Here is a 27,949-nt window from a genome sequence, read left to right as displayed (position 1 = left end):
GGCAGGTGGGAGGACCGCAGCCCCGGGCCGGACGCTACCTCCAAAACCAACGAAGAGCGACGGGCCTCGCGGCGTGACCCCGGCGGCAGAGAGCCGAGTTCAATCCCCGGTACCGCCCCAAGAACGTCCGTCCGTCCGTCCGTCCGTCCGTCCATCCATCCCGGTGGCGGAAACGCGGGCGCACGGAGGTCAGCGCACGTACCGACGACGCCTTTCCATTACCTCCCCTCGCCGGCTCCCGCAGGCTCCGGGAGCCCGGAAGCGAGCGGCACGTGACGGGGGTGCCGGCCCCGCCCACTTCCGGAGACAGGCCCCGCCCCGCCCCCGCCCCCCTGCCTTCCGGTCCTGCCTCCCGCCCTTCCCTCCCTTCCTCCCGGAAGTGCGCCGAGCCGGAAGCGCGCCTTCCGCCTTTCCGGCCGACCCGAGGCGTAGCTTTTCCTCGCGGGAGTCGGCGGTGCGTCCCGTCGGCGTCGGCGTCGGCGTCGGCGTCGGCGCGGGGCTGGCGTCCGCGGCGCCATGGGCGTCCAGGGTCTGTGGCGGCTGCTGGAGAGCGCGGGCCGGCCGGTCAGCCCCGGGGCGCTGGAGGGCAAGGTCCTGGCCGTGGGTATCCTTGCGGCTTGGAGCGGGGCGCGCGGGGCGCGCGGGGCGCGGGGCGGGCCGGACCCGGCCGGGATCATGATGAGTCCAAATGCTGCTGGCTCTTTCGGGGGAGAATAGGTGACTTTTCCCTTCCGATTGTCTGTTCCGGTGGTACCTGACACCAGTTGCCTAGCGGGATGGGGGTGTGTGGAGGGGGAGGTTGAAAGTCATCTCAGTTCTCTGAGCCACTCGGGAGTGTGGAGGAAGGTTCCACCATTGGCTCAGGGCTGAATTCTTCCGTGTGGACACCGTTTTGTAAAAAAAAAAAAGTGAACGATGTCATCAAGTTGGCAAATATACCTTCAAATTGATTATGTTTCCCTTGAAAGAGGGTGTGTGTGTGTGTGTGTGTGTGTGTGTAGCAGTGACAGGAACCTTCAAAAACTTCAGCAGAGGGGTTGCCCGTGCAGCTCGGTAGCAGACAACTTGTCGAGCAAGCTTGAGGCCTTGGCTTCCATCTTCAGCACTGAAGAAAAAAAAAAATATATATATATATTTACCTGGGTGTGTGCTGCATGCCTGTAACCTCAGCCTTTTGCGGCCTGAGGTTGAGGTAGTGTTATCAGTTGGAGGCCATCTTTGGTTATGTAATGAGACCGGTCTCAAAACAGCAACAGCGGGCTGGGAATATGGCCTAGTGGCAAGAGTGCTTGCCTCAAAACAGCAACAGCAAGACAACAAAAAGCCAGAAAAGAGATTTTTTTTTTTCCCACCCAATGCTTTTAGCCTTTATAAGAAATGAAGAAATTGTAAAACGCTTGAGATGATACAAGGATCAGCATCCTGGTTTTTTTTTTTTTTTTTACAATATCAAAGAAAGAAACTATCTGTAAGCCGCTCAAAGAGGCACATTGGGCGATGAGATAATCTCGTGTAATATTTGATGGCTTGTCTGTTTGAGTTTTCCTTGTTATTCATGGGAATGGGGACATCTGAAATTTTACTTTACTGTTTTGCTTGTTAACAGAGTATCCACAATTTACTCCTGGACCTATAGAATAAAGATCTAGGTAGCTGAGTGAGTTTCTTCTTCATTTATGCAACTTAAAAGGCTCTGTCAAATAATCTGTAACGAAGAGTCTAACTTTCCATTTTTCTCTTTTGGACATTAACATTTGTAAAATTCCCTTAATTGTATTAGGAGGATTTCTCTGGATATTATGCATACTAATGGGGAGTGATTAAGTCAGCTAATTAAAAACTAAGGACATTTATTTTTGTTAAAAAATACTATGGGTTCTTTGGGTCTTAACTCAAAAGTAATTTGTGGTTTTGCTGCAGATATTTTCTAGCTTTTGGAAAAATTCAGTTTTTCCTTTTATAAACTTTGAAATTAGACAAGTCAAATATGTCAATATTTGCCTAATGTATCATGCTTTAAGAATTTCAAGCTGTAATTCAGCCTTAACTGAGAACTGTCACTATCTATGATTAAATAAAAAAAAATAAAAGATTCATATCAGTTTCGTGGTTGAGTATTTTTACTTTTAGGTTTTTATTTATTTTGTGCTAGTCCTGGGATTTGAATTCAGGGCCTAGGCTATGTCCCTGAGCTTTTTTGCTCAAGGCTAGTGCCCTACCACTTGAGCCATAGTTCCACTTGCTGCTTTTTGGTGGTTCACTGGAGTCTCACTGACTTTTCTGCCAGGGCTGGCTTTAAACCATGACCTTCGTATCTCAGCCTCCTGAGTAGCTAGGACTACAGGCATGAGTCCTGGTTTAGTATTTTAACCTCAGGACTGTGTGTGTGTGTGTGTGTGTGTGTGTGTGTGTGTGTGTGTGTGTGTACTAGGTCTTGAACTCAGGACCTCATGCACTTATTTGGCTTTTTTGCTCAAATCTGGTGCTCTAGCATTTGAGCCATGCCTCCGCTTTGCATAGGAGGTTTTAGCGGTCTGGACATTTTGTTTATTTATTATTTATTTTTGTCTTGCCAGTCCTGGGCCTTGGACTCAGGGCCTGAGCACTGTCCCTGGCTTATTTTTGCTCAAGGCTAGCACTCTGCCACTTGAGCCACAGCACCACTTTTGGCCATTTTCTATCTATGTGGTGCTGGGGAATCGAACCCTGGGCTTCATGTATACAAGGCAAGCACTCTTGCCACTAGGCCATATTCCCAGCCCTGGTCTGGATATTTTGAAAGCTTCACATCCTGTTTCAGTAGATAGCAGTTTTTGATCAAAGTGATCAAAAATCATTTTTCCCAGAAGGTTTCAAGGGATGGCTATATAGATGCATCTTTAGCCTCGTAGCAAATAGAATAATCTATCCAGTGCATTGAGCTAACCTAAGTGTGTAGGATGGATCTTACACTGACCCCTGCTCTCACAGGGGCAGGTGTTAATAGTTTCCAGCCATCTAGTTTTCTTTGGGGCCAGTTCTGGGGCTTGAACTCATGGCCTAGGCACTGTCCCTGAGCTTTTGTTCAGACTAGTGCTCTCCCACTTGAGCCAGAGCTCCAGTTCCAGCTTTTTTGAGGGTGTAGTTGGTTTGGAATGACAATCCTCAGATTTTAGCTTTCAGAGTAGCTGGGATTACAGGCATGAGCCACCAGCTCGGCGCTTTCTTTATAGTATTTTTCTTCAATGTGCCTCAGATCAATCTTCGATCACAGTCCATTGGAAACTGTCCATTGGCTGTAGATGGTGCTTTGTGTGTATCCATCTCTGCCATTCAGGCTATAAGAGGAAGTGGCGTTTGTCCCAGAGCACTGGCAACTGCACCTCCGTCTTATCCCCAGAACTTTCCTATTCATGCATGTCTGTTACTTTTTCAGATAGGCCTTTCAGACTAAAAGCCCCAGATCTGTCATCTCATCTAACTTTTCCCTCCCTCCCTCCCTCCCTCCCTCCCTCCCTCCCTTCTTCTCTTCCCCTCCCCCCTTCTCCCCTCTCTTCCTTTTTTCCTTCCTCTCCAGCACTGCATACCACCTCATCATGCTAGGCTAGTACTGTATCACTTGAGCCATGTCCCCAGACACGTTTTCCCTGGCCGTCGCATCTGGGAGAGCTCTCCCAGTGTGCACAGGGATGGGTGTGGTGAGAGGGGTTAGGTTGCCTTGGTAGATGGTCCAGAGGAGGGAGAGCTAGAAGAGATCCAGCAGAGTGCTAGGTTGCTCTTTCCTGTAGACAAACGCAAAATACATTAGGGAAAAAAGAGTATTTTTATGGAAAGTTTAGAAACTGAAAAAAAGGCCAAGAAGAAAATTTAGTTTACCTCTAGTTTTAGCAGAGAAAACTTAATATTTTGATGTCTAACCCCCCCCCCCTTTTTTTGTATTATTGTATTATGTGATACATAGTTTTGGAAACTGTTATTTTTCCTTTAGTAGTATTTGGTAGCTATCCTATCACTAGAGGTATTCCTGCAGATTTATTCTTTTAATAACTCCAATATTTTAGGAAACAAAGGAACCATAATGTAGGTAGGTGTGTGTGTGTGCGTGTGTGTGTGTGTGCGCATGTGTGGTGTATGTATTGCTCCTGGGATTGAACTTGGCCTGGGCGCTGTTTCTGAGCTCTCATGAACAAACCTATCACTCTTATCACTTGAGCTTCAGCTCTAATTCTGGCTTTTTGGTGGTTAATTGGAGATAAGAATCTCATGAACTTTCCTGCCTGGGCTGGCTTCAAACTGCAATCTTCAGATCTCAGGCTCCTGTGTTGCAAGGATTACAGGCATGAGCTTCTAGCATCTGGCTCATAATTTAGTTGGTACCCAGACTCCCAGTTCAAGCCTAAAGACTAGCAAACAAACAAACAAACAAAAGCCCTTCCCCAAAGAAAAACCAAAACAAAAAAACCCTGTGGCAAAGCTTGACTTTTAAAAAATATTTTAGTTGTTATCTACAAGTATTCTTCTAAGTTCATGGTGATTTCTTGAGGATAACCAAGTGTCTGGGAACTGGATTCTCAGGTAAAATAGAACACAAATCTTAGGGGATTTGCAATGAATTGTTAAACTGTTCTTCAGGAGATTTGTGACAGATTACTAAAATTCTTTGGATAGCTTTTTTTTTTTTTTTTTTTAAAGCCATTCTTTGCCATTAGACTTTTTTTTTTTTTTTTTTTTTTTGGCCAGTCCTGGGCCTTGGACTCAGGGCCTGAGCACTGTCCCTGGCTTCTTTTTTGCTCAAGGCTAGCACTCTACCACCTGAGCCACAGCGCCCCTTCTGGCCGTTTTCCATATATATGGTGCTGGGGAATCGAACAGAGAGCTTCATGTGTTGGAGGCAAGCACTCTTGCCACTAGGCCATATTCCCAGCCCCGCCATTAGGCTTTTGAAGAGTGTGCCGTCTATGATGTTAAAATTGGGACTAGGAAGCTGTAACAAGAGTTGACAGTTAGCTGGAGTTTGGTAGCCTCCGTCGGGGCCAGACGTTCCCTGTTTCACTGGCCCTGTGCGCTCAGCGTGCAGTGCCCAGCGGCCTGGCGGCTGAGAGTGTGAGGTATTCCTTAACTGCCCCCTCAGATATCAGCATCTGGTTGAACCAGGCTCTCAAAGGAGTCCGAGATCGCCACGGGAACTCGGTAGAAAACGCTCATCTCCTCACTTTGTTTCATCGGCTCTGCAAGCTCTTGTTTTTCCGGATCCGTCCTGTTTTTGTATTTGATGGGGACGCGCCACTGCTGAAAAAACAGACTTTGGTAAGTGATACCCGATGGAGCTTCCTGTTTAGAAGTGGGGGAAGCCAGGGTTTGGTTTTGACACGTGGCCAATTTAAATGTAACTGCTGTTTAAAAGTTCATCTTTAGCAAAGCCTTTTTTAAAGGCTTATCTATAAGAGCACATTACTGCTGTGATGAAATTAGATTTTAACTGGAACAACTAGAATTTTGCATACACACACACATATGCACACATATTTATCTTTTCTTTTGGGTAATGGGGATGGAACCCAGGACATTGCACTTGCTAGGCAAGGGCTTTGCCACTGAGCTACATCCCAGCCCCGAGACTACTCGAATTCTTACAATGGAGAGTTTTAAAAGTCTCTGTTTATGCTAAGGCCATTTACACCATCATGCTTGGTGCCCCCAAAAGTACAGTACAGGAAGACAGCCTGGGCAGCTGATGGGCGTTGTGTGTCTGTCCTGTATGAAATGATTTCCTGGTCTTGTATAGCCACAGGGCATACACTCCCCACCCCTGGCTAAAGTGTTCAGTTATTCCAGCTAAGCCATCGCTTCTGAGGACATTACGGAAAACCTCTGTGTGCGAGAGTGTTCTCAGAGAGGACGGGCTCTCTTTCAGATGCCATTTGGGTTCTAGGAATAAACAGTGCTATGTGGTACCTAGTGGTGGTGGGTTAGCCACGAAGGAAACGACAGAAGATAAAAGCATGTGATTAGGCTTCCTCATTATTCTGAAAGTTGTTTTTGTTGTTGTTGTTGATTTGTTTTAAATGTGTAAGCAGTCCTAGTGGTAGCACCCATTTAGAAATTTGTCTTATTTTTGATTTGATGGGTACCCTACTCTGTTGAAGAAACATAGACTGTGCCCTTTTTCTGTTACAAAGGCAGATCTGCACTGTATAATCCTCGAGAAGTGGAGGTGTAAGGTGAAGGTTAGGATTTCTGATGCCCAGAGACATGTGTTGCCTTTGTAAAAGTATCTGTCCTTGAATAATTTCAGTTCCTTCTGATCTCCATACCTTTTGGAAGGGTTAGAAACAATGTCTTGATTATTTCTGTGTTTCATGCAAACTGTTAAAGATAGACCCTTTCACAGACTGTTGCACACACTGCTCCCCTTGTTCTGAGTTAGGCATTTTTCCTTTTTCCTCTTGTTGGAAATTCTTTTTTTTTTTTTTTTTTTTTGCCAGTCCTGGGGCTTAGACTCAGGGCCTGAGTACTGTCCCTGGCTTCTTCTTGCTCAAGGCTATAGCACTCTACCACTTGAGCCACAGTGCCACTTCTGGCCATTTTCTGTATATGTGGTGCTGGGGAATCGAACCCAGGGCCTCATGTATACGAGGCAAGCACTCTTGCCACTAGGCCATATCCCCAGCCCCTCTTGTTGGAAATTCTGAGGTTTGAATTCAGGGCCTCACACTTGATAGACAGGTGCTTGCACCTAGTTGGATATTCCTAATGAGATTTTTAAATTTTTATCTTTTGGTGCTGGTCCTGGGGCTTGAACTCTACGCCTGAGTACTGCCCCCGAGCTTTTTGTGCGCAAGGCTAGCACTATGCCACTTGAGCTACACCTCTGCTCCTTGATTTTTGGTGCTTAATTGGCGATGAGAATCTCAAGGACTTTCCTGCCTGGGCTGGCTTCCAACTTCAATCGTTGGATCTCAGCCTCCTGAGTAGCTAGGACTGCAGGCACGAGCCACCGACACCTGTCTCTTGCAAGCCATTTCTATATTAGAATTTCTTCTGATTGTAACATTGACTTGAGAGTTTAGAGAGTTACATATAAGTAATGCATTTTTATTAATATCATCAGAAGTTGCTTCTATAAAGTTTTGTTTAAAGAATAATCATTTTGGGATGCATTTGCTTGATTACCACTTAGTTTGGGGATTCTTGGGGGGAGAGTGGCAAAGACATTTACTTCTTTTTTTTTTTTTTTTCTTTGCCAGTCCTGGGCCTTGGACTCAGGGCCTGAGCACTGTCCCTGGCTTCTTTTTGCTCAAGGCTAGCACTCTGCCACTTGAGTCATAGAGCCACTTCTGGCCGTTTTCTGTATATGTGGTGCTGGGGAATCGAACCCAGGGCTTCATGTATACGAGGCAAGCGCTCTTGCCACTAAGCTATATCCCCAGCCCCTGGCAAAGACATTTAAAGGAAACAAAGTAAATGAGTACTCTCCCACACCTGCTGTGTAAGGGACTGAGTACTCTTCCATACCTGCTGTTTAAGGGACTGAGTTCTCTCCCACTCCTGCTGTGTAAGGGACTGAGTACTCTTCCACACCTGCTGTGTAAGGGACTGAGTACTCTCCCACTCCTGCTGTATAAGGGACTGAGTACTCTCCCACTCCTGCTGTTTTTATTGACAGCCAGTAGGAGCAAGCGCCAGCGTGCAGAGCACGCGGTTCTCAGGAACATCCCAGAAGCACTGTAACCCCCTCTGAAGTGACATCTCCCTCCCCCTCTTCACAGGCGAAGAGAAGGCACAGGAAAGACCTGGCATCCGGCAACTCCAGGAAAACCACTGAGAAGCTCTTGAGGACATTTTTGAAAAGACAGGCCCTCAAAACTGCCTTCAGAAGCAAAAGGCAAGAGGAGAGCTACAGTGATTTGAGAAGTTGATTTAAAAACCATTTCACTTTTACTATTGTTATTTTTATCAGATAGGGTCTTGCCCTCGCTATCCAGGCTGCCCTGGAACCACAATCCTGCTACCTATGCCTCCCACCACGGAGCTGGGATTACAGGAATGAGTCACAGCTCCTGGCCTCTGAAGCTCTTCCTCCTCATGACTGAACTTGATGTTGTATCCAAGGCTCTGAGGAGCCAAGCATGTTCCCCTTTTCCCTAGGCAAGGGCCATGGGGAGGGTTGCTGCCCTTCAGCCGTGCTGTGCAGCCAATGGGAAGGGGTGGTAGACTCACGTGCTCTCTCAGATCATCTTTGTTTAAAGTCACGTGTGCTTTTCAGAAACGAAGCGCTCCCCAGTCTAACACAAGTGAAAAGAGAAGATGACATCTATGTTTTGCCACCTTTACAAGAGGAAGATAAACACAGGTAAAGATTTAACCGCTTAATAAGAATATTATTTTCATCACTGATAGAGTCAGACAGATGTCTGCATGATGAAGCTAGCATGTTAAAAATCCCCATTCTGTGTACCTTCGGAGTAGTTTTTACCAATGAAACTTTATTTTGTGTCTTATCTCTTGTTTATTTATGATTTGTGATTTTGGTGTCCCTCCTTCCTTTCCTTCCCTCCCTCCCCCGCCGCCTTCTTTCTTCCTTATCAGTTGTGGGGCTTGAATTCGGGGCCTGGGTTCTGTTCTGGAGCTCTTTTTGCCATAGCTGCACTTCTAGTTTTTGAGTGGTTTAATAAGCATCTCATGGGGGACTTTTCTGCCCAAGCAGGCTTAGAATCTCAATCCTTAGATTGCAGCCTGAGGAGCTAGGATTACAAGCTTGAGCCACCAGTGCCTGGTTTCAGTGTTCTTTTTCCCACTGTAAAGCTTCTGCTGGCTTTGGGGTTTTACAAGTTGTAGTTTTTCTCCCCTGTGCTCACACATGCAGTCTGTGGTTCTTTGTAGAGGGCTCCTTCTCCACCTCCAGGCTGAAATAGCACGCACGTGTCCTCCTTGCTACTTCTATGGATTCTGCGCTTCCCACCAGTGTAGCACCTCTTCCTGTCTGCGGCTCTCCCTCCCATTCCTCCCTAGTCCTCTTCCGCTGGCTGGCTAGTCAGCTAGTCAGTCATGTGTGTTTGAAGTGCAGGTGGAAGACCAAACATCCCGACAGTTTGTCTTTGACCCCCATTTTGTTTTGGGGGCTCCTTGGAGACAAAAGTTTTGTATCAGCCCAGTTCTCTTGTCTCTGTTGGCTACCACCATCATCTATGATCAGGTACTGGGTTAGCGCTCAAATATTACTCTTCCTAGACTTCGATCTTATCCCTATGCAGTAACATCTCCATCTCCTCTAAGCCAAATCTCTGCTTTGATTATAGAGTCCATAATTCTGATATTGTCACTTTCATTTTCCCAGGCCATGCATCACCAAGCTGGCTTCACTTATAATTTCTTTAGAACTTTGAACCTCTGAATCACATTTCTCCAAATTCATCTCTTGTCTCTTCACACCATCTACCCAGATAGGTTTCCACATGATTACAGAACTTAGTTCTTCTGTCTGGAACATGTCCTCCATGAACCTCCTGTAGCTCCTAGAGTTACACCCTGGACTTACGGCTGCCTCCAATGTAACCGGAAGAGATTCCAGAAAGCTTTCACGAGTCTCTCTATGCTGAACCTTTAGCTACCCTGTCCTCCCTGTGGTAGATGTCTTGGGGTTGTGCTGTCATTGTTAACTCCCCACCGACAGACCCTGGAAAACAAAGTGTTCCTGCCTTACTCAATCTCGTTGTTTCTAGGGTTAACAGCAGCTTGAGCCTGAGAAATCCTTCCTTAAGTAGGCGCTAAGATCTGCTACAGGTGTTGTAATATGTGCTTGATTTGCAGTTCAGAAGAGGAAGATGAAAAGCAATGGCAAGAAAGAATGGATCAGAAACAAGTGCTACAGGTAACTAGATAATTTTGGAATTCTTCTGTTTGAAATGAATGATATGAAAATGAATGATATTAAGGAGGCAGTAGGAACTTAGGGAAGTTCCACATAAAACGTAGACAGATACTGAGTACCACCGGTGACTCAAGCCTGTCATCCTAGCTACTCAGGAGGCTGAGATCTGAGGATTACTGTTCAAAGCCAGCCCAGGAAGGAAAGTCCGTGAGACTCTCATTTCCCAATTAACCACCAGAAAAGTGGAGGAGGAGCTTGGCTCAAGTGGTAGAGTGCTGGCCTTGAGCAGAAAAGCTCAGAGACAGTGCCCAGGCCATGAGTTCAAGCTCCAGGACCATCAAAAAGAAAAGAAGAAAAGTTGGAAGGAGGGATAAGGCCGAGGGAGTAGTGCATGAAATATCATTCTTATTAAGGGAATTGTGAATATTGTTTAGCCATTCTTACCCCATGGCCTTTGTACCTGCCGTCCCTTAGTCTAGGATGCTGTCTCCAGTCAGGTTCTTTGATGTCTCTCAGGTGCCCTGACCACAGGTCCTCTTTCTAGTAGGGATATTTCTACTTATCAGACAATTCTTTCCCTGTTTTCCTATTCCTTCTCTTAACAGTTAAATTAACCTGCTTGATTTTCTGATTATTGCCTTGTTTGCATATATATATATATACACACATAAATATAACTTGAATATATATACATATATATATATATATTCTTTCCCCTATGTGTCCCTTCGGTCCTAAGGACAGGGACTGTATTTAACATGATCATCAGCGTAGAGCCTGTGAAGGGGCCCGATGTCCGGTAGATAGTGCAGTTTTGAGATGATGAGTGCATGACCGGATGCCTTCATGAGTGAATCTGTTTTCTTCACACACCAGCCCTTATCTCAGGTTCTGTGCGGCTGTGCTCAGTCCCTGCATTGGGTGCAGCTGTTTATGACATAGCCTCTAGCAGTGAGAAGAACTCTCTGTGGAGAATGCAAAGGTCGTTTGCTTTCGCCCTCTGCAGGAGGAGTTCTTCCGTAATCCCAATGCAATAGACATTGAATCTGAGGACTTCAGCAGCCTGCCCCCGGAAGTAAAGCACGAAATCTTGACTGATATGAAAGAATTTACCAAGCGGAGAAGAACATTATTTGAGGCAATGCCAGAGGTAAAATTTCAATAATATACGATAGTACGTGAATGCTTGGAATTAAGAACTTTGGTAAACTTAGAAGAAAATTAAAAACCAGTACTTATAAACTATGTCAGTTCAGTGAGCAACATATGTGCATCTTAGTTCAAAAGTATCATGTAATTGTGAATTTTAACTCATAACTCTTGACTTTCGTAGCCCTTTTGTTCACTTGTGTTCCCAACACTATAATGTTGCTTCACAGTTCTTGTTTTGTTTCTGTGCTGGTCTTGGAGCTTAAACTCAGGGCCTGGATGCTGTCCCTGAGCTTTTTTGCTCCATGCTAGCATTGTACCACTTGAGCCACAGCTCTGCTTCCAGCTTTTTGGTGGTTGAGATAAGAGTCTCATGGACTTATCATGCCCAGGCTGGCTTTGAACTGTGCTCTTCAGATCTCAGCCTCCTGAGTAGATAGGATTATAGGTGTGAGCCACCAGCGCCCAGCTCACTTCATGGTTCTTAACCCCAAAAACGTGCCAGCTGGAAACTCAGCCACTTTCCCATGCTAAGAGCCCACTGTGTGCTTAGTGATTCGGCTCTTCAGTTGGTTTCTAGCAGTTATTTTAAACCCGAATACATATTATCTATAAAATAATGATAAAGGATAAGTAAGTAATGATAGTGATAAATGATAAATCATTAAAATGCTAAACTAGTGCTAATGTCAAATTTAATACAGTAGAAAAGTAGGTCCTGGCTTGAAATTCCAACTATATTTTCCTCTGCTCTGGCCAGGGAGATGTTGGATTTCCGTGTTTCCTCTCCTTTCTGGCCAGTGGGAATAGGGTTGCTTCACCTGGGAGCAGCAATGGCGGAGTGGTGGCGGAGGAATCTGGAGCAGAGTAGTGTGTGCTTTGGCTGCTAGGTGTGTCTCCTGGCCTAATTCATGCTGCCCTTAATTATTCTCTGAACCAGTTCTACTTCCATCTCTGATGTTGCCACCGGCATTTCTAAGTCTATTTTGTCCCTAATGAGTTGTTTTCATGCTTTATTTTTAAAATTTCCTGTAGACTTTTGAGTACTTCTTAAGTCAATGCAAAGAATAGAGAGGAATAGAGAGAAACAATAGCGTGTGTTTTTTTTCCTGCAATGCCATTTTTCCCTGTCGCATGTGAATATATTAAGTGTGAGGGGAGGCTGGCGGTGGGTTCCAAGGCTGTGCGGGCCTCACCCTGGAGCAGCACTGCACACGGGTGAATCCCAACCCACCTCCGGGGCCCCCCGCTTAGTCACCTTCCACAGGGAGGTGAACGGGGCCTTTGTGCACATTAGGCATCGTTGTGAAGGGCTGATTCTCTGATGTAGGTTTTCTTCAGCGGGGTTGAGATCAAGGTTGCATCTGCCACTGTCACTTTTTCTCGTAGCCCCAGCTTGGGTTTGCCTGGGCTATCCGCTGTCCTGAGAATGCCCAGGGTTGTGCTGGTGGCGGGGAGGAGTTCTCCTCATTCTCTGGGGCTCCCCCAGGTCCACAGGAGGCCCCCACTGTAACCACGGTGTCTCTAGGTTGGGTAGTGTTTCGAGCAGTGCGGAGTTAGAGCTCCCTGCTTAGACTTCTGATAGAATGGGTGGTTCTGAGTCCTTGGGGGGACCTATGTATTGCCTGTGCACATTGCAGGTTTGACACTGACGGCAGTAGGTGATAAACAGGGAATACTAATGGTCATAATAGTAATAGATTATAAATATAAATAAGTCTGCTCTTGATTCCAGATTTACCATTTATGAGCTACGTGACTAGAGATTACTTAAGCAATTGACATCTCAATTTCCTTAGTGTAGAGATAATATGTCTCACAGGATGGTTGCAAGAATAGTGGAAGTAGCTTATAGAAAATACTTAGGAGAATACCCATTATGGGAAATACTTTAGAAATAATAACTGTTAGTGACAGTGACAGCCATGGTTTTAGTTGTATTTTCTGTAGGCCAATGACACTAGGTTTAAAAAAAATTATCATACTTGTTTGCATTCCAGAAGATCCTTATGTTTAGCCAAAATTCATATGTCATAACACCATCATTTATTACATGCTCAGAAATGTTTTTTTATTAAAGGATTAAATAATAAGCAATATTTCTAATTTATTTTGCTTATTCTTTTTTATTTTATTGTTTTTTTTTTGCCAGCCCTGGGGCTTGAACTCAGGGCCTGAGCACTGTCCCTGGCTTCTTTTTGCTCAAGGCTAGCACTCTACCACTTGAGCCACAGCGCCACTTCTGGCCTTTTCCATATATATGGTGCTGAGGAATCGAATCCAGGGCTTCCTGTATATGACGCGAGCACTTTTACCACTAGGCCGTATTCCCAGCCCCTATTCTTTTTATTTTAAAGATAACTATTTTTATTGTTGTCTTGGGCACTGTCCCTGAGCTCTTTTGCTCAAAGCTAGCTCGCTACCACTTTGAACCACAGTGCCACTTCCAGTTTTCTGGTGGCTAATTGGAGATACGAGTTTCATGGCCTGGCCTTTCCTGCCTGGGCTGTCTTTGAACTGCGATTCTCAGATCTCAGGATTACAGGCGTGAGCCACTAGCACCTGACCTAAAGATTACTTTTATACTATGAAATTGCCACTCCTGAAAAAAGGCAACTCTCTTGGTCCACTTTTGAAGGAAGACGTGAAAATAATGATAATTATCTTCAGTAAATGTAAAGTGATTTGTTTATTTTGCCTTTAGGAGTCAGATGACTTTTCACAGTATCAACTCAAAGGCTTGCTCAAAAAAAACTACCTAAACCAGCACATAGAAAATGTCCAGAGAGAAATGAATCAACAACACTCAGGACAAATTCAGAGGCAATACGAAGATGCAGGGGGATTCTTGGAGGAGGTAGAGTCCAGGAGAGTAGTCTCCGAAGACACCTCGCACTACATCTTGATAAAAGGTATTGGGCTCTGCCATTTATTTGACAGTTAAAATCCAAAAGATTTGTTGCCGCTCTGAACTTAATATCCTGCCGTCCGTGAAGGATTCTCATGAAGTCTAGCTTATGCAATAGCTTTGTATAAAGCTACGAGTGAACTAACTACTATAATGCCAGCGTACTTCAAAATTAACTAATGAATTAACTGTTAGCTGCTGGTTAAAATTTGCATCTTTGTTTATAGGAATCAGAATTCTCTCATTCATCCTACTAGAAGCAGAGTTATCACATTGTTAAAAACGAAGTATGGCTATTAACGCTTTAATGTTTCTTAAGGTATTCAAGCTAAGAAAGGTGTTGACATGGATCCTGAGTCTCTTCCGTCTTCCAGCAAAATGCACGGCATGGCTTTTGAGAAGTCGTCTCCCCGTGAAACTCCAAAGCCAGACAAAGAACCTGCTGGCGCCCCTCCTTCCCCGAGGACGTTGCTGGCCCTGCAGGCCGCCATGCTGGGGAGCAGCTCCGAAGAGGAGCTGGAGGGTGGAGGTGGGGGTGGAGAGCCGGCTGCGGCGGCGGCCGAGGGGGGCTCCGTCTCCCCTCGCACCCTCTCTGCTATTCAGAGAGCTCTTGAGGAGGACGACGACGAGGTGCTGCCGTGCGCTGGGGCAGACGCGCCCACAGAACTGCCGAGAAACAGGTCGAGCGGGGCTGGACCTGCAGCCAGGGGTGGAGAAGTTTTGCTTTCCCCTGTGTGCCTGGCAGCCGGCGTGAATGTGGCGGAGGAGCGGGAGACCGGCACCAACAGTGAACAGGAGCAGAGGGGCACGGCTCCTGTGCTGACCACTAGCTTTCATCCAAGGAATGATTCTGATATCCCCAAAGGGCAAACGTCACCTCCTCGTGTGGCGGATGAGGCCGCTCAGACCAGCGGCGAGTCGGTGGTTAAGGACGCGACAGGTCCACGTCCTGTGGAAGGCACGGAGTCCCCACGCAGGGATGCACTTGGCCTCTCGCCACCACCTCTCTTAAGCACAAGTCCTGAACCGCACAACAAAGAGTTTGAGCAACACAAAGATCTTGGCCCGTCCGAGAGTAAAGACAGCCCCTCTTTTCTCTCAAGTGATGACGAAATGGAAGGTGGACGAAGTCCTGCTTCTGACGTCACTGGTACTGTCGCCTTGCAGGAAGCGAGGGATACCGTCAGTGCCCCTTCAGAGGCAGGAGGTGCCTTAGAAAATGCCAGACCACCTAGTGCTGAAGAACACAGAGGTTCCCTGGCCACCGTGGAGGAGCCCAGCGGCCAAGAAGTAACAGCAGTTCCGACGTCCTCGGAAGCAGGGGTGCTGGACTCGGCGGACAGCGAGTCCGATGGTAGGTGCTGGGTCCTTCGCAGATATGGAGTGGTAGAAACCCAATCGGGGAGACCCTGGAGCCTAGCCGGGTCCACGTTTTGCCAATGAAAAAAACAGGAAGAAAGGTGAAATGACCTTCCACTGGACTCCCAACCAGGACAGCAACCCTGACCTCTCCTGCTTCGCTGTGCTTTTATCATTGTCTCTAAAGGCACAGAATTCCTGGTTAGAGAGCTGACTTTTTCTTTCTTTCTTTCTTTCTTTTTTTTTTTTGCCGGTCCTGGGGCTTGAACTCAGGGCCTGGGTGCTGTACGTGAGCCTCTTTGTGTCCAAGACTAGCACTTTACCACTTGAGCCATAACACCTCTTCTGACTTTTTTTTTTGGCCAGTCCTGTGCCTTGGACTCAGGGCCTGAGCACTGTCCCTGGCTTCTTTTTGCTCAAGGCTAGCACTCTGCCACTTGAGCCGCAGCGCCCCCTCTGGCCGTTTTCCATATATGTGGTGCTGGGGAATCAAACTGAGAGCTTCATGTGTAGGAGGCAAGCACTCTTGCCACTAGGCCATACTCCCAGCCCTCTTCTGACTTTTGCTGCCCGGGCTGGCTTTGAACTGGATCCTTAGAGCTCAGCCTCCTGAGTAATTAGGATTATAGACGTGAGCCACCAGCACTGGGCCTGAGTTTTTCTTTAGATTTTTAAACTTTTTTTTTTGGCCAGTCCTGGGCCTTGGACTCAGGGCCTGAGCACTGTCCCTGGCTTCTTCCCGCTCAAGGCTAGCACTCTGCCTCTTGAGCCACAGCGCCGCTTCTGGCCGTTTTCTGTATATGTGGTGCTGGGGAATCCGAACCTAGGGCCTCGTGTATCCGAGGCAGGCGCTCTTGCCACTAGGCTATATCCCCAGCCCAGATTTTTAAACTTTTAATTTTAAAATGGTTGCCAACTTTAAAAAGCAGATGACAAAATGTTCTGGCTCCACTCAGGATACCTCCGCCTCTGAAAGGTATAAAGGGAGCTGAGGTTTTTTTATTTTTTATTTTAAGAAGGGCAAGGGAGGGAAGTGGGAGAAGAAGAGCTGTTCCTCCTGAGTGATTCCCAGGAGTCTCTCAACTTTTATTTCTTACTATGTTGATAGTGATTTAGCCTAAGAACATGTTTTTGACAACCTTCTTGATTGTTTATACCCTTTAATAACTGACCTTTTGGAATTTTATTTATTAAATTTATTTATTTATTTTTGGCCAGTCCCGAGGCTTCGACTCAGCCTGGCACTGCCCTTGAGCTGGTTTTTGCTCCAGGCTAGCATTCTACCCCTTGAGCCACAGCACCACTTCTGGCTGTTTCTGAGTAGTTTATTGGAGATAAGAGTCTCCTGTCCGGGCTCACTGTGAACCATAATCCTCAGATCTCAGTCTCCTGAGTGGTTAGGATTACAGGCATGATCCACTGGTGCCTGGCCCTTTGGAATGTTAAAAACGATATTAAAAGTTAACTTAGAACCTGTTTTTGTATAAAGAAGCCTCTATGTAACTCTGAACGTTTGGTTCTTTCAAAGACTTTATTTCCTAGAAGAGGCTTGTATTGAAGTTATAGGTGTTGTGATTAAATGTGTTTAGTAGTAACAGATTGTACATTTTCTATTATATTCAAATCTGTTTGGTGTGCAACATTTACCAAGACTTTTCAGAAAGCCCTTGGTGATTTTGAGACGCTTTTGTAATGTTTGTTGTAAAGTGACCTCGTTGTTTTGGTACAGGGAGTTTCATTGAAGTGCAGAGTGCTGTTAGTGATGGTGAACTTGAAGCTGAGTTTCCTGAAGCTTCTACCCCTCCTTCTGAACAGGAAGAGGAAGGGGGAGGAACTGGGGAGGAAGTCCCTGGTGACACCGAGCGCCTCCTACAGGACGACTCTGGAAGCGAGAACCAGGACCTGGAGGCTCACAGTGAAGCTGGCGAAGATGCAGATGACTCCAATGAATGGCAAGATATTAATTTGGTAATAATGTACCGTCGTGTCTTAACTTATTGGCAAGGAAGCCTTGGGAATACTTGCTAGCTGTTTGTAGTGGGTCTTCTTATGGCTGCTAACTCCTTTTTAATATAGACTACCAGCCCTGCCTTCCATGCGATGTAGTGAGGGAGCTTGTAAGGTATTAAGAGTCTTCCTCAGAAATCTGCATGGAATGCTTCCTAAAAAGAAAAAAACTCATTGGTAATTTCAGCTAGACTTATTGTAAGCTTTATGTAACAAATGAACTTGGGTTGAATTGCTAACGTAATTATCTACAGATGAAAAATTATTTTGTAGGAGGAACTGGAAACCCTGGAAAGCAACCTTTTAGCAGAGCAGAATTCACTGAAAGCTCAGAAGCAGCAGCAAGAGCGGATTGCTGCCACCGTCACAGGGCAGATGTTTCTGGAAAGCCAGGTAGGGATGGGCAGCTCTGGGTGGGTGGGCCTGGTCCCCAAGCCCCTTTGGGGACAGCTGACTGGCCTATAAGCCTGCTCCCCGTGAGGCCCACGCCTGAAGAGTGTCTCGCTGCCATCTTGCCTGCAGGAACTTCTGCGCCTGTTTGGCGTCCCCTACATCCAAGCCCCCATGGAGGCCGAGGCCCAATGCGCCATCCTGGACCTCACAGACCAGACCGCCGGGACCATCACTGACGACAGTGACATCTGGCTGTTTGGAGCCCGGCATGTCTATAGGAACTTCTTCAATAAAGACAAGTTTGTAGAATACTACCAGTATGTGGACTTCCACAACCAATTAGGTAAGACTTCAGGGTGTGGTTACGGCTCTGAAATTTCTCCTGTGAACATTTGTCTTTCCAAAATAGCTGTTTAAGGGGCTGGGAATGTGACTTAGTGGTAGAGTGCTTGCCTAGCATGCTTGAAGCCCTGGGTTTGATTCCTCAGCTCCACATAAACAGAAAAAGGCAGGAGTGGTGCTGTGGCTCAAGAGGTAGTTAGCCTGGAGCAGAAAGAAGCCAGGACAGTGCCTCAGGCTCTTGAGTCCTAGCCCCAGGATGGGCAAAAAAATGAAATAAAACCAATCAGCTAATTAGATACATTAATAAGAATGGTAGTTCATGTGAGTTTTCACGAACATTATCTCTTGCTTGTGTAGAGGAGTAGAACTTTAAAAAAAATGTTAGACCGGAGAAGTTAGTATCTTAGTATGTTAGTTCTCCCCTGCTGTTTAACCTGCTGATTGGTATACTTGACTGTTTTCCTAAGATCTCCAAAGTGAGCCAGAAATGGGAGCGAGGAGGGCTGTGGAGCTAGGCCTGCTTCTGAGTTCGCCAGTAAACCACCTAATAAAGGATGAGAGACTTGTATTAAGACTTGTTCCACATAGCAGGAAGGAGGCAGAGAATGAAACAGATGAGACCCGTATAATTTTGTGTGTGTGTGTGTGTGTGTGTGTTGTGTATATCATAATTTGACAATTAGTGGTAAGTGTCGTGGGGAAAACAGAACAAGAAAGAGATGAGCTGTAACTGCCGTGCATGGTGCTGTCTCTGAGAGTTGTTGGAAAAGATTTTGTTTGCGGGCAGTCTTGGGTGGGGGCGGGTGGTTATGGGAATAGGAAGCAGCTGCTGTAAGTTGGTATTGTAGCAAGGAGCACGTCAGCGGAAGTAACAAGTGCATTTCCTGTGGCAGAAGCGCGCGCATGTAGTCCTAGGGAGGCACGGAGCCAGAGTGATCACATCAGGGGTGGACAGCAGAGATAACATCCATCATGCAGTAGGGAAAATGCAGAGTAGCGAGAAGATAGGAGTGTGGCCGGGCCGGGTATGGGATGTGAGGAGAGGAAGCCGGGCCTCTACGCCAGGTCCTGGCCGTCCTAAGCAGAGTTGCCATCAAGAAGTTAGGGATCCCGAGGAGGAAGTCAGAGTTTGTGTTTTGGATGTGGACTTTGTCAGTTGATAGTTGTGACTGTGGATCAGTGAGAGCCGGGCCAGGAAGGTAAGTTTAAAGCTGGGTAAATGAATGGATAAAACTTAAAAACTTGTCAGTGCTTTTTGGCATATGTATGTGTTGATGTATGTTGGCACGTACACCTAGAGTTTATATGGTGGATTGTTTCTAAATGCTAAATCATGTGTCTTTCTAAAATTAAATGGAGAAATAATAATTGTCATTCTTGTAGGATTGGACCGGAGCAAGCTAATAAATTTGGCCTATTTGCTTGGCAGTGATTACACGGAAGGAATTCCCACTGTGGGCTGTGTGACAGCCATGGAGATTCTCAACGAATTCCCAGGGCATGGCCTGGACCCGCTCCTGAAGTTCTCGTGAGTCCTTCCTCCTTTGTTCCTTAATTCATACTTTTATAAATCCCTCAGCTAACCAACAGTGTTCTTTCTTGGGTTGTAAACTGCCACAGATCCCTGAGAAAACAGTAGGAGCTCTTGGTTAGTATTTCTAGACTTCTGGTAAGTTAGTCTCTGTTCCTTCCCAGTTTAAGGCTTACGAAGCCAGTCCTGCAACGGTTTCCTAGGGGTGTGTGTGTGTGTGTGTGTGTGTGTGTGTGTGTGTGTGTGTGTCACCGTTTTGTTCATCCCGACGTTCCTAGGTGTGTGTGTGTGTGTGTGTGTGTGTGTGTGTGTCACCGTTTTGTTCATCCCGATCTTTAATGAGTAGCTGTTATGGTCAAACACAGCGCAGGCCCTTGGGGATGTGAAAGACGGGTGAATCAGAGTCTGAGCATCCCTGGGGCTTGATGTGCTTTTGGGGTGTTGGAGAAGTCAGTGAGGTGTCGCTTCTGTATGTTCAGTGTCCTGACAGACATCAGCCAGAAAAGAACACGAGAAAACGGGGACCGAGCTTTCCATGAGGCTGCAGTCCTGTGCGCCCTGGTTCCGCCCAGAGCCTGGAATCGTGCTGTGCGTATGGGCTGTGGCTTTTCCGTGTGGGAGAGTCTGACATGGTAGGAGTTGTGTCGGTGAAGGTAGTTGATGGCCTCTTTTGAAAGTTAAACTATAACTCACATCCATAAAACTCACCGCTCTAAGTGGAGGTGCACATAAGGTTGGGAGGGCATCATTTAACCTTGAGCTTGCTACAAGGTGATACTTGGCGGTCATTGGTTTAACTGAATTTAGTGTTCTCCCCAATGTTTGAAAATGCAGATATGTTCCGGTGTTAAGAGTCAGTCACTGGGCTGGGGATATGGCCTAGTGGTAAGAGTGTTTGCCTCGTATACATGAAGCCCTGGGTTCGATTCCCCAGCACCACATATATAGAAAACGGCCGGAAGTGGTGCTGTGGCTCAAGTGGCAGAGTGCTAGCCTTGAGCAAAAAGAAGCCAGGGACAGTGCTCAGGCCCTGAGTGCAAGGCCCAGGACTGGCACAAAAAGAGTCAGTCACTGAAGTTGTTACAATTGTAATGACTGCTGATTTCTGTCAAGTCTTAGAACACATATCGATATGTTTTATTTAATGTTTTCTCTTCAGTTTTCTCCTAACACTTTTTGTAATGTTAAGGGAATGCGTATGAGGCATTAAGTTGTTAGGTGGCTTAAGGGCTCAAACTATGTAGCTATTAGGCTAGTGAATAAATATGTCATAGGAACATCATCAAGTATGGATTAGAAAGGATCGCTGGTGACGCTTTGGTTTATGTCATTGTAAACTTTCCCATGCATATTTCACATCAAATGTATTATCATACGTGAACAAGTAAAAAGTGAAAAGTGTAGACTGCCTTCTTCACAAGAATAAGACCTTGTTGTATAGTTTTCAGACTCACTTTTATAGTGGGTTGTTTTTGTTATTTTGTTTTTTCCAGTCCTGGGCCTTGGACTCAGGGCCTGAGCACTGTCCCTGGCTTCTTTTTGCTCAAGGCTAGCACTCTGCCACTTGAGCCACCTTGAGCCCCCTCCCCACAGTCCCCACCACTCGTGACAGCTCCCTTCAGCCCAGCCGAGCACCTGCGTGTCCAGCTCCCCACCCTCTTGCTCTCAGGAGGAATAGTGTTTCAGATCAGCTCTCCAGGCTGGCATCATGATTTCTATTTCAAGGTGGAAATCCACAAGTCAAGTGGGAGAGAAGTTCACTCTCACGGAAATGGTTGTGAAAGCAACTCGGAAAGATGACACGCTCTCATTTGCATTTTGGTACCTTGGCCGACTGCAATCATTCTTTTCAACACTAGATGGCACTCCCTCACCAGTGAGGTGGAGCCCAGGCCGAGCCAACCACTGTGCGTTAGTTCCTCTAGGAGAGCGTGAAACAGCCAGCTGAGATACAGATGCTACTTAGGTTGCATTGTGGATGGGCTGGCGAGGATCATCCTCATCGTGTGACTTTCTGTGGTCGTTGTGATGTTCCTTTTATAAGCCACCTTAAGCTCCGTGGTTTCAAGCAGCCACAGTCATTGATTTTTGCTTATGAGTCTGTCACTGGGACTCGGGGCATGAGTTCTTTCTGCTCGCTGTCAAGAGGTCCAGTCCCCTGTCAGAGGGCTGTGCTTTAGGAGGCACACAGCTGGGCTGCAGGGCGGTGCCCACGGCCAGGTGGGAAAGGAGCTGGGGCGGCAGTGGGCCGAGGCCACGTGGACCCATTGGAGCTGCCCGTGGGCGTGGCTTTCCCCGAGCATGGTCGAGGCTTTGGAGAGCAAGCCTTCCCAGAGGCAGGACGCGGCCTGGGGCAGTCACCCAGCCTGCCTGGCCACACTTCTTTTTATTAAAATATAATTTTATTGTTGTTAGTATTAAGCTATTGTACCGAAGGGTCACCGTTTTCTAAGGTGTTGAGTACGTTTCCTTTTGGAAAACGTCACCCTTTCCTTCGTGTTATTCCAGTTTCCCCCTCCCATCCCTGCCTACAAGTTGCACAGTTGCATTTTCTACGGAGCAGATACTGGATTCCATAGCTGCATTTGTTCACTCTCCCTCCCTCCCTTTCTGCGCTTCCCTCCCCTAACCCCCTAAGAAGCAGAAAAAGGAAAAGAAAACGCTCACATTGCACACACACACATACACATCACCACCACCACCAGCGACATGAATAGCACGTTCCCATTTCCTGGAATTCATTTTGATAAATAGTATTTTACATATTCAGGAAAGTTACCCCCTCTGGGCTCCTCCCCGTCTGGTACCCTCCTTTGGTCTGATGGGGGGAGAATGCTGCTTTTCATGCCCAGTTCTGTTTTGATCTGGCTTCCACGTAGGAGAGAAAGCATGAGGCATTTATCTCTCTGAGCGTGGCGTACCTCAGTTAACACCATTCTTGTGCCGACCCGTCCACTGCTTGCTCGGAGGAGTGTTCTCCCCTGTGGCTTTTCTTTAGCATGCCATAACTAATTACTGTTAGATTGGGAAAAGAGACAAAATATAGAAAAACAAATGAACAGCTGGTGTCCTTGCTTAGAATGTTTCCTGGCACATAGGAAAATAATAGATTTTTACTGTTTTTTAAGTATTTAAAATACCTGTTTTCTTTTTCTCTTTTTCCATTCATGTACTCTCCTCTGTACAGTTGGTATCATACTCTATGTTGAGTTACATTTTTTTCATTTAAAATTTATGTTGTTGGCATTGTTAAGTTTTATTATATATTCTTAGATCCATCGTTGTATTGGATTTGAGGTGAGTCATGTAGATATGTCACCTCCTTTTGCCGCTGAGAAAGAAACTCGGGGAACTTGTGACATTGTGGTACCGTAATTATGAAGCAGGCCTTGGAGAAGATTGTTGAACTGCCTATACCAATTAAACAGTGACATCTCGAGCAAGTTCTATATAGTGGGACTCTGCCTGTGTGATCATTGGACATGTAAAGTGTTCAGCCAGGGACAAGCACAGAGCTGGCGTCAGGAATGCTTTCCATCAGTCTCCTCTGGCTAATAACACTAGCAGTATCAGTGTCTGTCCATCACAGAATTTGGGTTGGAGTTAGGACTTAAATTTACACCTCCCAACTTTTTGTTTATATCTTTTTATCTCCAGTGCATGTGATGTCTCAGTGTTTTATAATTCTTCCCTTTACCTTCTAGAGAGTGGTGGCATGAGGCTCAAAAAAATAAGAAGATAAGACCGAATCCTCATGACACCAAAGTGAAGCAGAAGTTACGCAAGTTGCAGCTGGCGCCCGGCTTTCCTAACCCCGCTGTCGCCGATGCTTACCTGAGGCCCGTGGTAGACGACTCCAAGGCTTCCTTCCTGTGGGGGAAACCTGATCTTGACAAAATCCGAGAATATCCTTTGCCCCTCGAGCCATATCTGTGTTTGGTTGAAAACCCGTGGAGTAGAACTTAGAAGAATTTCCCACTAGTGCCCTGCTTATCTCAGATCTCTTTGTAGTTCCCTTTCCGTTATCCGTAGTGTTAAAGAGGATCTTTATTTGAAATGAGTAGTGACCGCATTCTTAGTTGGGCTCATCTACTCCAGTGTCAACTTATTCTGAAAGAACAGAAGAGATGATTAACGTTGTCCTTTTTATGACTTACTGGTTTTCCATTCTTTGCCTTTAAATGATCATTTGAGTAGATGTTTAAAAAGTTACACTAGAAATAATCTACATTTTACTTTGCTTTAATACATAGGATATCTGCAACATGCCTTTACTCAGGAATAACCTTTTATTACAATCAAGGGTCCTCGGTATTCTTGAACAGAATCTTCTGTCTTAGGAGGCTGACAAGAATATATGACAATATGATCATATTTGAGTAATTTGTGTTATCTTTTATTACCTTAATCTTTACAGATATAAAAATCTTGGGGATAAAGGGACTATAATTAAAAGTGATTTTTATTTGTTACGTACTCATATCTCTTCAAAACCTTTATGAGTCTTAACTGCTTGCATGTTTTGTCAGCGGTATTTTGGCTGGAACAGGACGAAAACAGACGAATCCCTGTTTCCGGTCTTAAAGCAGCTGAATGCACAACAGGTAACGTGGCCGCTCTCTCCTGAGGCCAGGGTGAAGAATGCACTTGGTAATGCCCGCATTGGCAGCTACTGAGGGCCAGTAAATGCTGTCATTTTAGGGCATCTAGCATATATTTTGAAATGCGATTTTAGATCAAGAACAAAGGGCGGTGTTCAGCTCAGAGGTGAGTGTGTGTCTTGGTAGAGAACAAGGGGAAGCAGAAGAGAAAGTGAGCTGGACCCTGCTGGCTCATAGAATCCGGAGGCTAAGTTCTGAGGATCTCAGTTTGAAGGTAGTGCAGTCAGAAAAGTCCCCGAGACTCCTATCCAGCTAACCAGCAGAAAGCTGGGAGTGGAAAGTGTGATTTGAGTGGTAGAGCACTAGCCTCGAGCAAAAAAAAAGTGTGAGGCCCTGAGTTCAAGATGCAGTACCAACACACACACACACATACACACACACACACACAGAAAGAAAGAAAGAAAGAAAGAAAGAAAGAAAGAAAGAAAGAAAGAAAGAAAGAAAAGAAAAAAATACAGATGTCACTGTTAGACCTGGACTGCAGTATCCTTTCTTAAGCCATTCTGACTTTGGAAAAAACCAGCTGTTAATTTAAATTCACAGTAAGATGTTTGCGATTAAATATGTTATTTCTCTGGAGTTTTTTTTCCCCCCCACTTTTTAAGAGCCTACAAAATATCCAGTCCAAACCAGTTCCAGTCATTACAGTTTTTCCAGTACTAGCACTTTATACTTGACCTTCCACAGCAGAAGCTGAGTCACGGTAGCCCGCTGTGGAGGTTTCCAGGAGAGATTTGCCCGCCCTCGCGCTCCACCCACCCGAGGCTCCCCCGTCCTGCCTTGCCTCTGTGTTCTTGCCCACATCAAATCGTCCTCCCACCCGGGAAGTAATCCTCAAAACATATGAACACTTTAGCAGAAAGGAGAACACATCTTTTCAAAGAATCCAACAATTTCCTATTCTGTTCATTTCATCTTGCAAACAAAAGACTATGAAACTGACTGAACATTTCCGAGTTTCCCGCGTCAGGCCCTTGGGTCTGGTGCCTCTTATCTTCTGGAAGCACTGGCAGCTGCCGAGAATGGAAGCAGTTTCATGGTTGCTTCGTAGTCCCAGATAATTTTGTTGTAATACTTCTCACCTTTTTGTCACCGTAGAACTTTCTGTGAGTAGTTCTCCAAAACTATACAGGGATGACAGTGAACTCAAACCGTCGTCTCCCTCCTCCACCACTGGGGTTAACTGGGGTTGACTTTCCTACCCTACCTAAATGCAACTTGATGTAGTTGGGCTACTATTCCACTCAGCTTTTGAAAAGCACAGTGTCTTTTCTGGGCATTTCGTTCATTTCATCATGTTAGCTGAGCAGTTTACATTTAATTATGAAGACTTAAGTCAGTTCAGGTTACTTATTGCACCTGTAACATTCATTCAGGTATGTATAAGTAATGCTGCCATCAACATTTAGGCTTACAGCTTTTCCCTGTATGTATTTTAAGACTTTTCCCCCAAAGTGGATTTGATGAGTAAACAGCTCCACTTTTTCTAAGGCTCCTCACGGGTGGAGTGAACTTGCCTCGTGAAGGTGCGGGTGATGGTAGTAATGTCTTTTATTTTATTCTATTCTATTTATTTATTTATTTTTGCCAGTCCTGGTCCTTGGACTCAGGGCCTGAGCACTGTCCCTGGCTTCTTCCCGCTCAAGGCTAGCACTCTACCACTTGAGCCACAGCGCCACTTCTGGCCATTTTCTATATATGTGGTGCTGAGGAATCGAACCCAGGGCTCCACGTATATGCGGCAAGCACTCTTGCCAACTAGGCCATATTCCCAGCCCATGTCTTTATTATTATTATTATTTTTTGTCTTTGATGGTAGTGAGGCTTGAACTCAGGGCCTTGTGTGTTGCTGGGGGGGGGGGTGTAGCCTCCCATTGCAGTACATTCCGCTTAGCTTAGATCACAGGTGTGCCACCACCACCAAGCCCACTTTATTTATTGACTTGAGAGCCCTACAGACTTTTCAACCCATGCTAGCCTTACACCGAGATCCTCTCGGTATCTGCCTCCCAGGAAGCTGGGGTGACAGGCAGGACCCCCCGCCCCCCCATGTCTGGACCAGCCTCGGTGTAAGTACTGCTTCGGCTGTGGTTAGAAATTGCTGGAAGTTCCTGTCAGTGGAGTGAGTGACGGGGAGAGAGCTGGTTTGGGGGGAGATAATGGGTTGACGTCCAGCATTGCGGGGGGGGGGGGGGGGGGGGAGGTGTGGTTTAAAGCGAAGCGCTGCTCACTCACCCGGATTGTTTTTCTGTTACTCGCAGACCCAGCTCCGCATCGACTCTTTCTTCAGGCTCGCTCAGCAGGACAGGCAAGAAGCCAGGCTCATGAGAAGCCGGCGGCTGCACCGCGCGGTGACCTGCCTGCTCCGGAAGGAGCGGGAGGGGGCGGCCGGCCCGGCCCCGGAGGAGGAGCTCGGGTCGGAGCCGGAGCCGGAGCCGGAGCCGGAGTCGGAGCCGGAGCCGGAGCCGGAGTCGGAGGCGCCGGGCCCGGCCCCCGGGAAGCCCCGCAAGAGGGGCCCGGCCCAGGCCGCAGCCGGAGCCGGGGCGGCGCGCCCCAAGAGAGAGAGGCCGGGGGACGCAGGCGGCGGGTTTCTGGGGGACACCCACCTCTCCGAATCGCCCCGCGCCTCTGGGGCTCCCTCTCCATCTCCATCGTCTCCGGGAGAGGATGCCCCGGAGGTGTCTGCGCCGGGCACACCCCGGGCGAGAGCCGGGAGGACCCCGCGCAGCCCCAGCAGCTCCAGCAGCGAGGACGAGGGCGCCCACCCCGGGGCCCCCCTGGTGACCGCCGCGCCCGTGTTCCCGGGGAGGAGGAGGAGGAGGCGGAGAGGGAAGCCCCCGAGTGCAAGGGGAAGGAAAAGGAAGGCCTAGCGCCCGAGCCACGCGTCCCCTGCACCGGGGAGCCACCGTTTGTACTGAACTGAAATGCAGCGGAATGAATTGACAGCGCGCACACACACGCCCAGATGCCCGTCTCCACGGCGCTGCGCTTGCCCGCCGTGCCCGTGTCCACCGCATCCCTCCCGCCACCCCGCCCTCGCCCCTCGGCGCTTCTCAAGACCAGCCTAGGCGGAGACTGTGTTGGCCATGGTTTTAACCAGTACTCAGGAACGCTGAGTGCGGGAGCGGGGTGTCGGGGGTCCTGCTACCTGTGGGCGCAAACGGATTTGGGCGCAGAGAGGGGCACTGGCGAGAGGTGGTCCCATCTAGGTTGCCAATCAGGAGCACCGGTCGGAAAGTCTTTGGAGCCCTCCTCTGCCCTTTGCCCCTCTGTGAGCTCCTTCCGGCTCCCCAGTGCCTGGCTCCCTTGCCAGCCCCAAACACCCCTTTGATCTCCCCACTTGGGCAAGGTTGCCTGAAGCCTGCATTGGTCATACGTGGCCGTCAGCGAGCGTCCCTGGCTCCCCGACCGACCGACCGACCACCGGCGCTGCCTTCAGCGCCCATCAGTTGTGCCTGCAATTCCCCGACAGCTTTCTGATAGCTGTCTAGCAGGAGTGCGCGGGCGTGCATGCGTGCGTGTGCAAGTTCTAACAGAAGCAGAGGCCTGCTGCAGGTATTAAGTCTAAACAATTCTGAGTAATTGAAATGTGTACTGCCCTCATCCCTTACACCATCGTGGTTTGCGAGACATTTTCAATGACTCCTTGCAGAAGATAGGTGATAGCAATATTTTAAGAGCAGAAGACAGATTACCTTGTATACCAGATACCCAGGTGGGCCTCGAACCCATGACAATAGTCACCAGCA

General features: G+C 47.1%; 1 protein-coding gene across 1 annotated transcript; it reads left to right on the top strand.

Moving 5' to 3' along the window:
- Positions 1 to 440: 440 nt before the first annotated feature.
- Ercc5 (ERCC excision repair 5, endonuclease) lies at positions 441 to 27,949 on the top strand. Its single transcript, XM_048341110.1, has 16 exons — positions 441 to 465; positions 510 to 604; positions 5,111 to 5,286; positions 7,749 to 7,864; positions 8,246 to 8,332; positions 9,790 to 9,850; positions 10,857 to 11,000; positions 13,704 to 13,911; positions 14,227 to 15,261; positions 16,996 to 17,234; positions 17,547 to 17,666; positions 17,796 to 18,009; positions 19,392 to 19,536; positions 23,244 to 23,444; positions 24,059 to 24,143; positions 26,462 to 27,949. Exons 2-16 carry the CDS (start codon positions 517 to 519, stop codon positions 27,068 to 27,070), a joined length of 3,528 nt encoding a protein of 1,175 aa, XP_048197067.1. The 5' UTR covers positions 441 to 465; positions 510 to 516; the 3' UTR covers positions 27,071 to 27,949.

The sequence above is a fragment of the Perognathus longimembris genome, chromosome 3 (genome assembly GCF_023159225.1).
Source record: "Perognathus longimembris pacificus isolate PPM17 chromosome 3, ASM2315922v1, whole genome shotgun sequence".
NCBI classification, from domain to species: domain Eukaryota; kingdom Metazoa; phylum Chordata; class Mammalia; order Rodentia; family Heteromyidae; genus Perognathus; species Perognathus longimembris.
The sequence above is the reverse complement of the archived record's forward strand: the minus strand, read 5'-3'. Positions and strand labels throughout refer to the sequence as shown.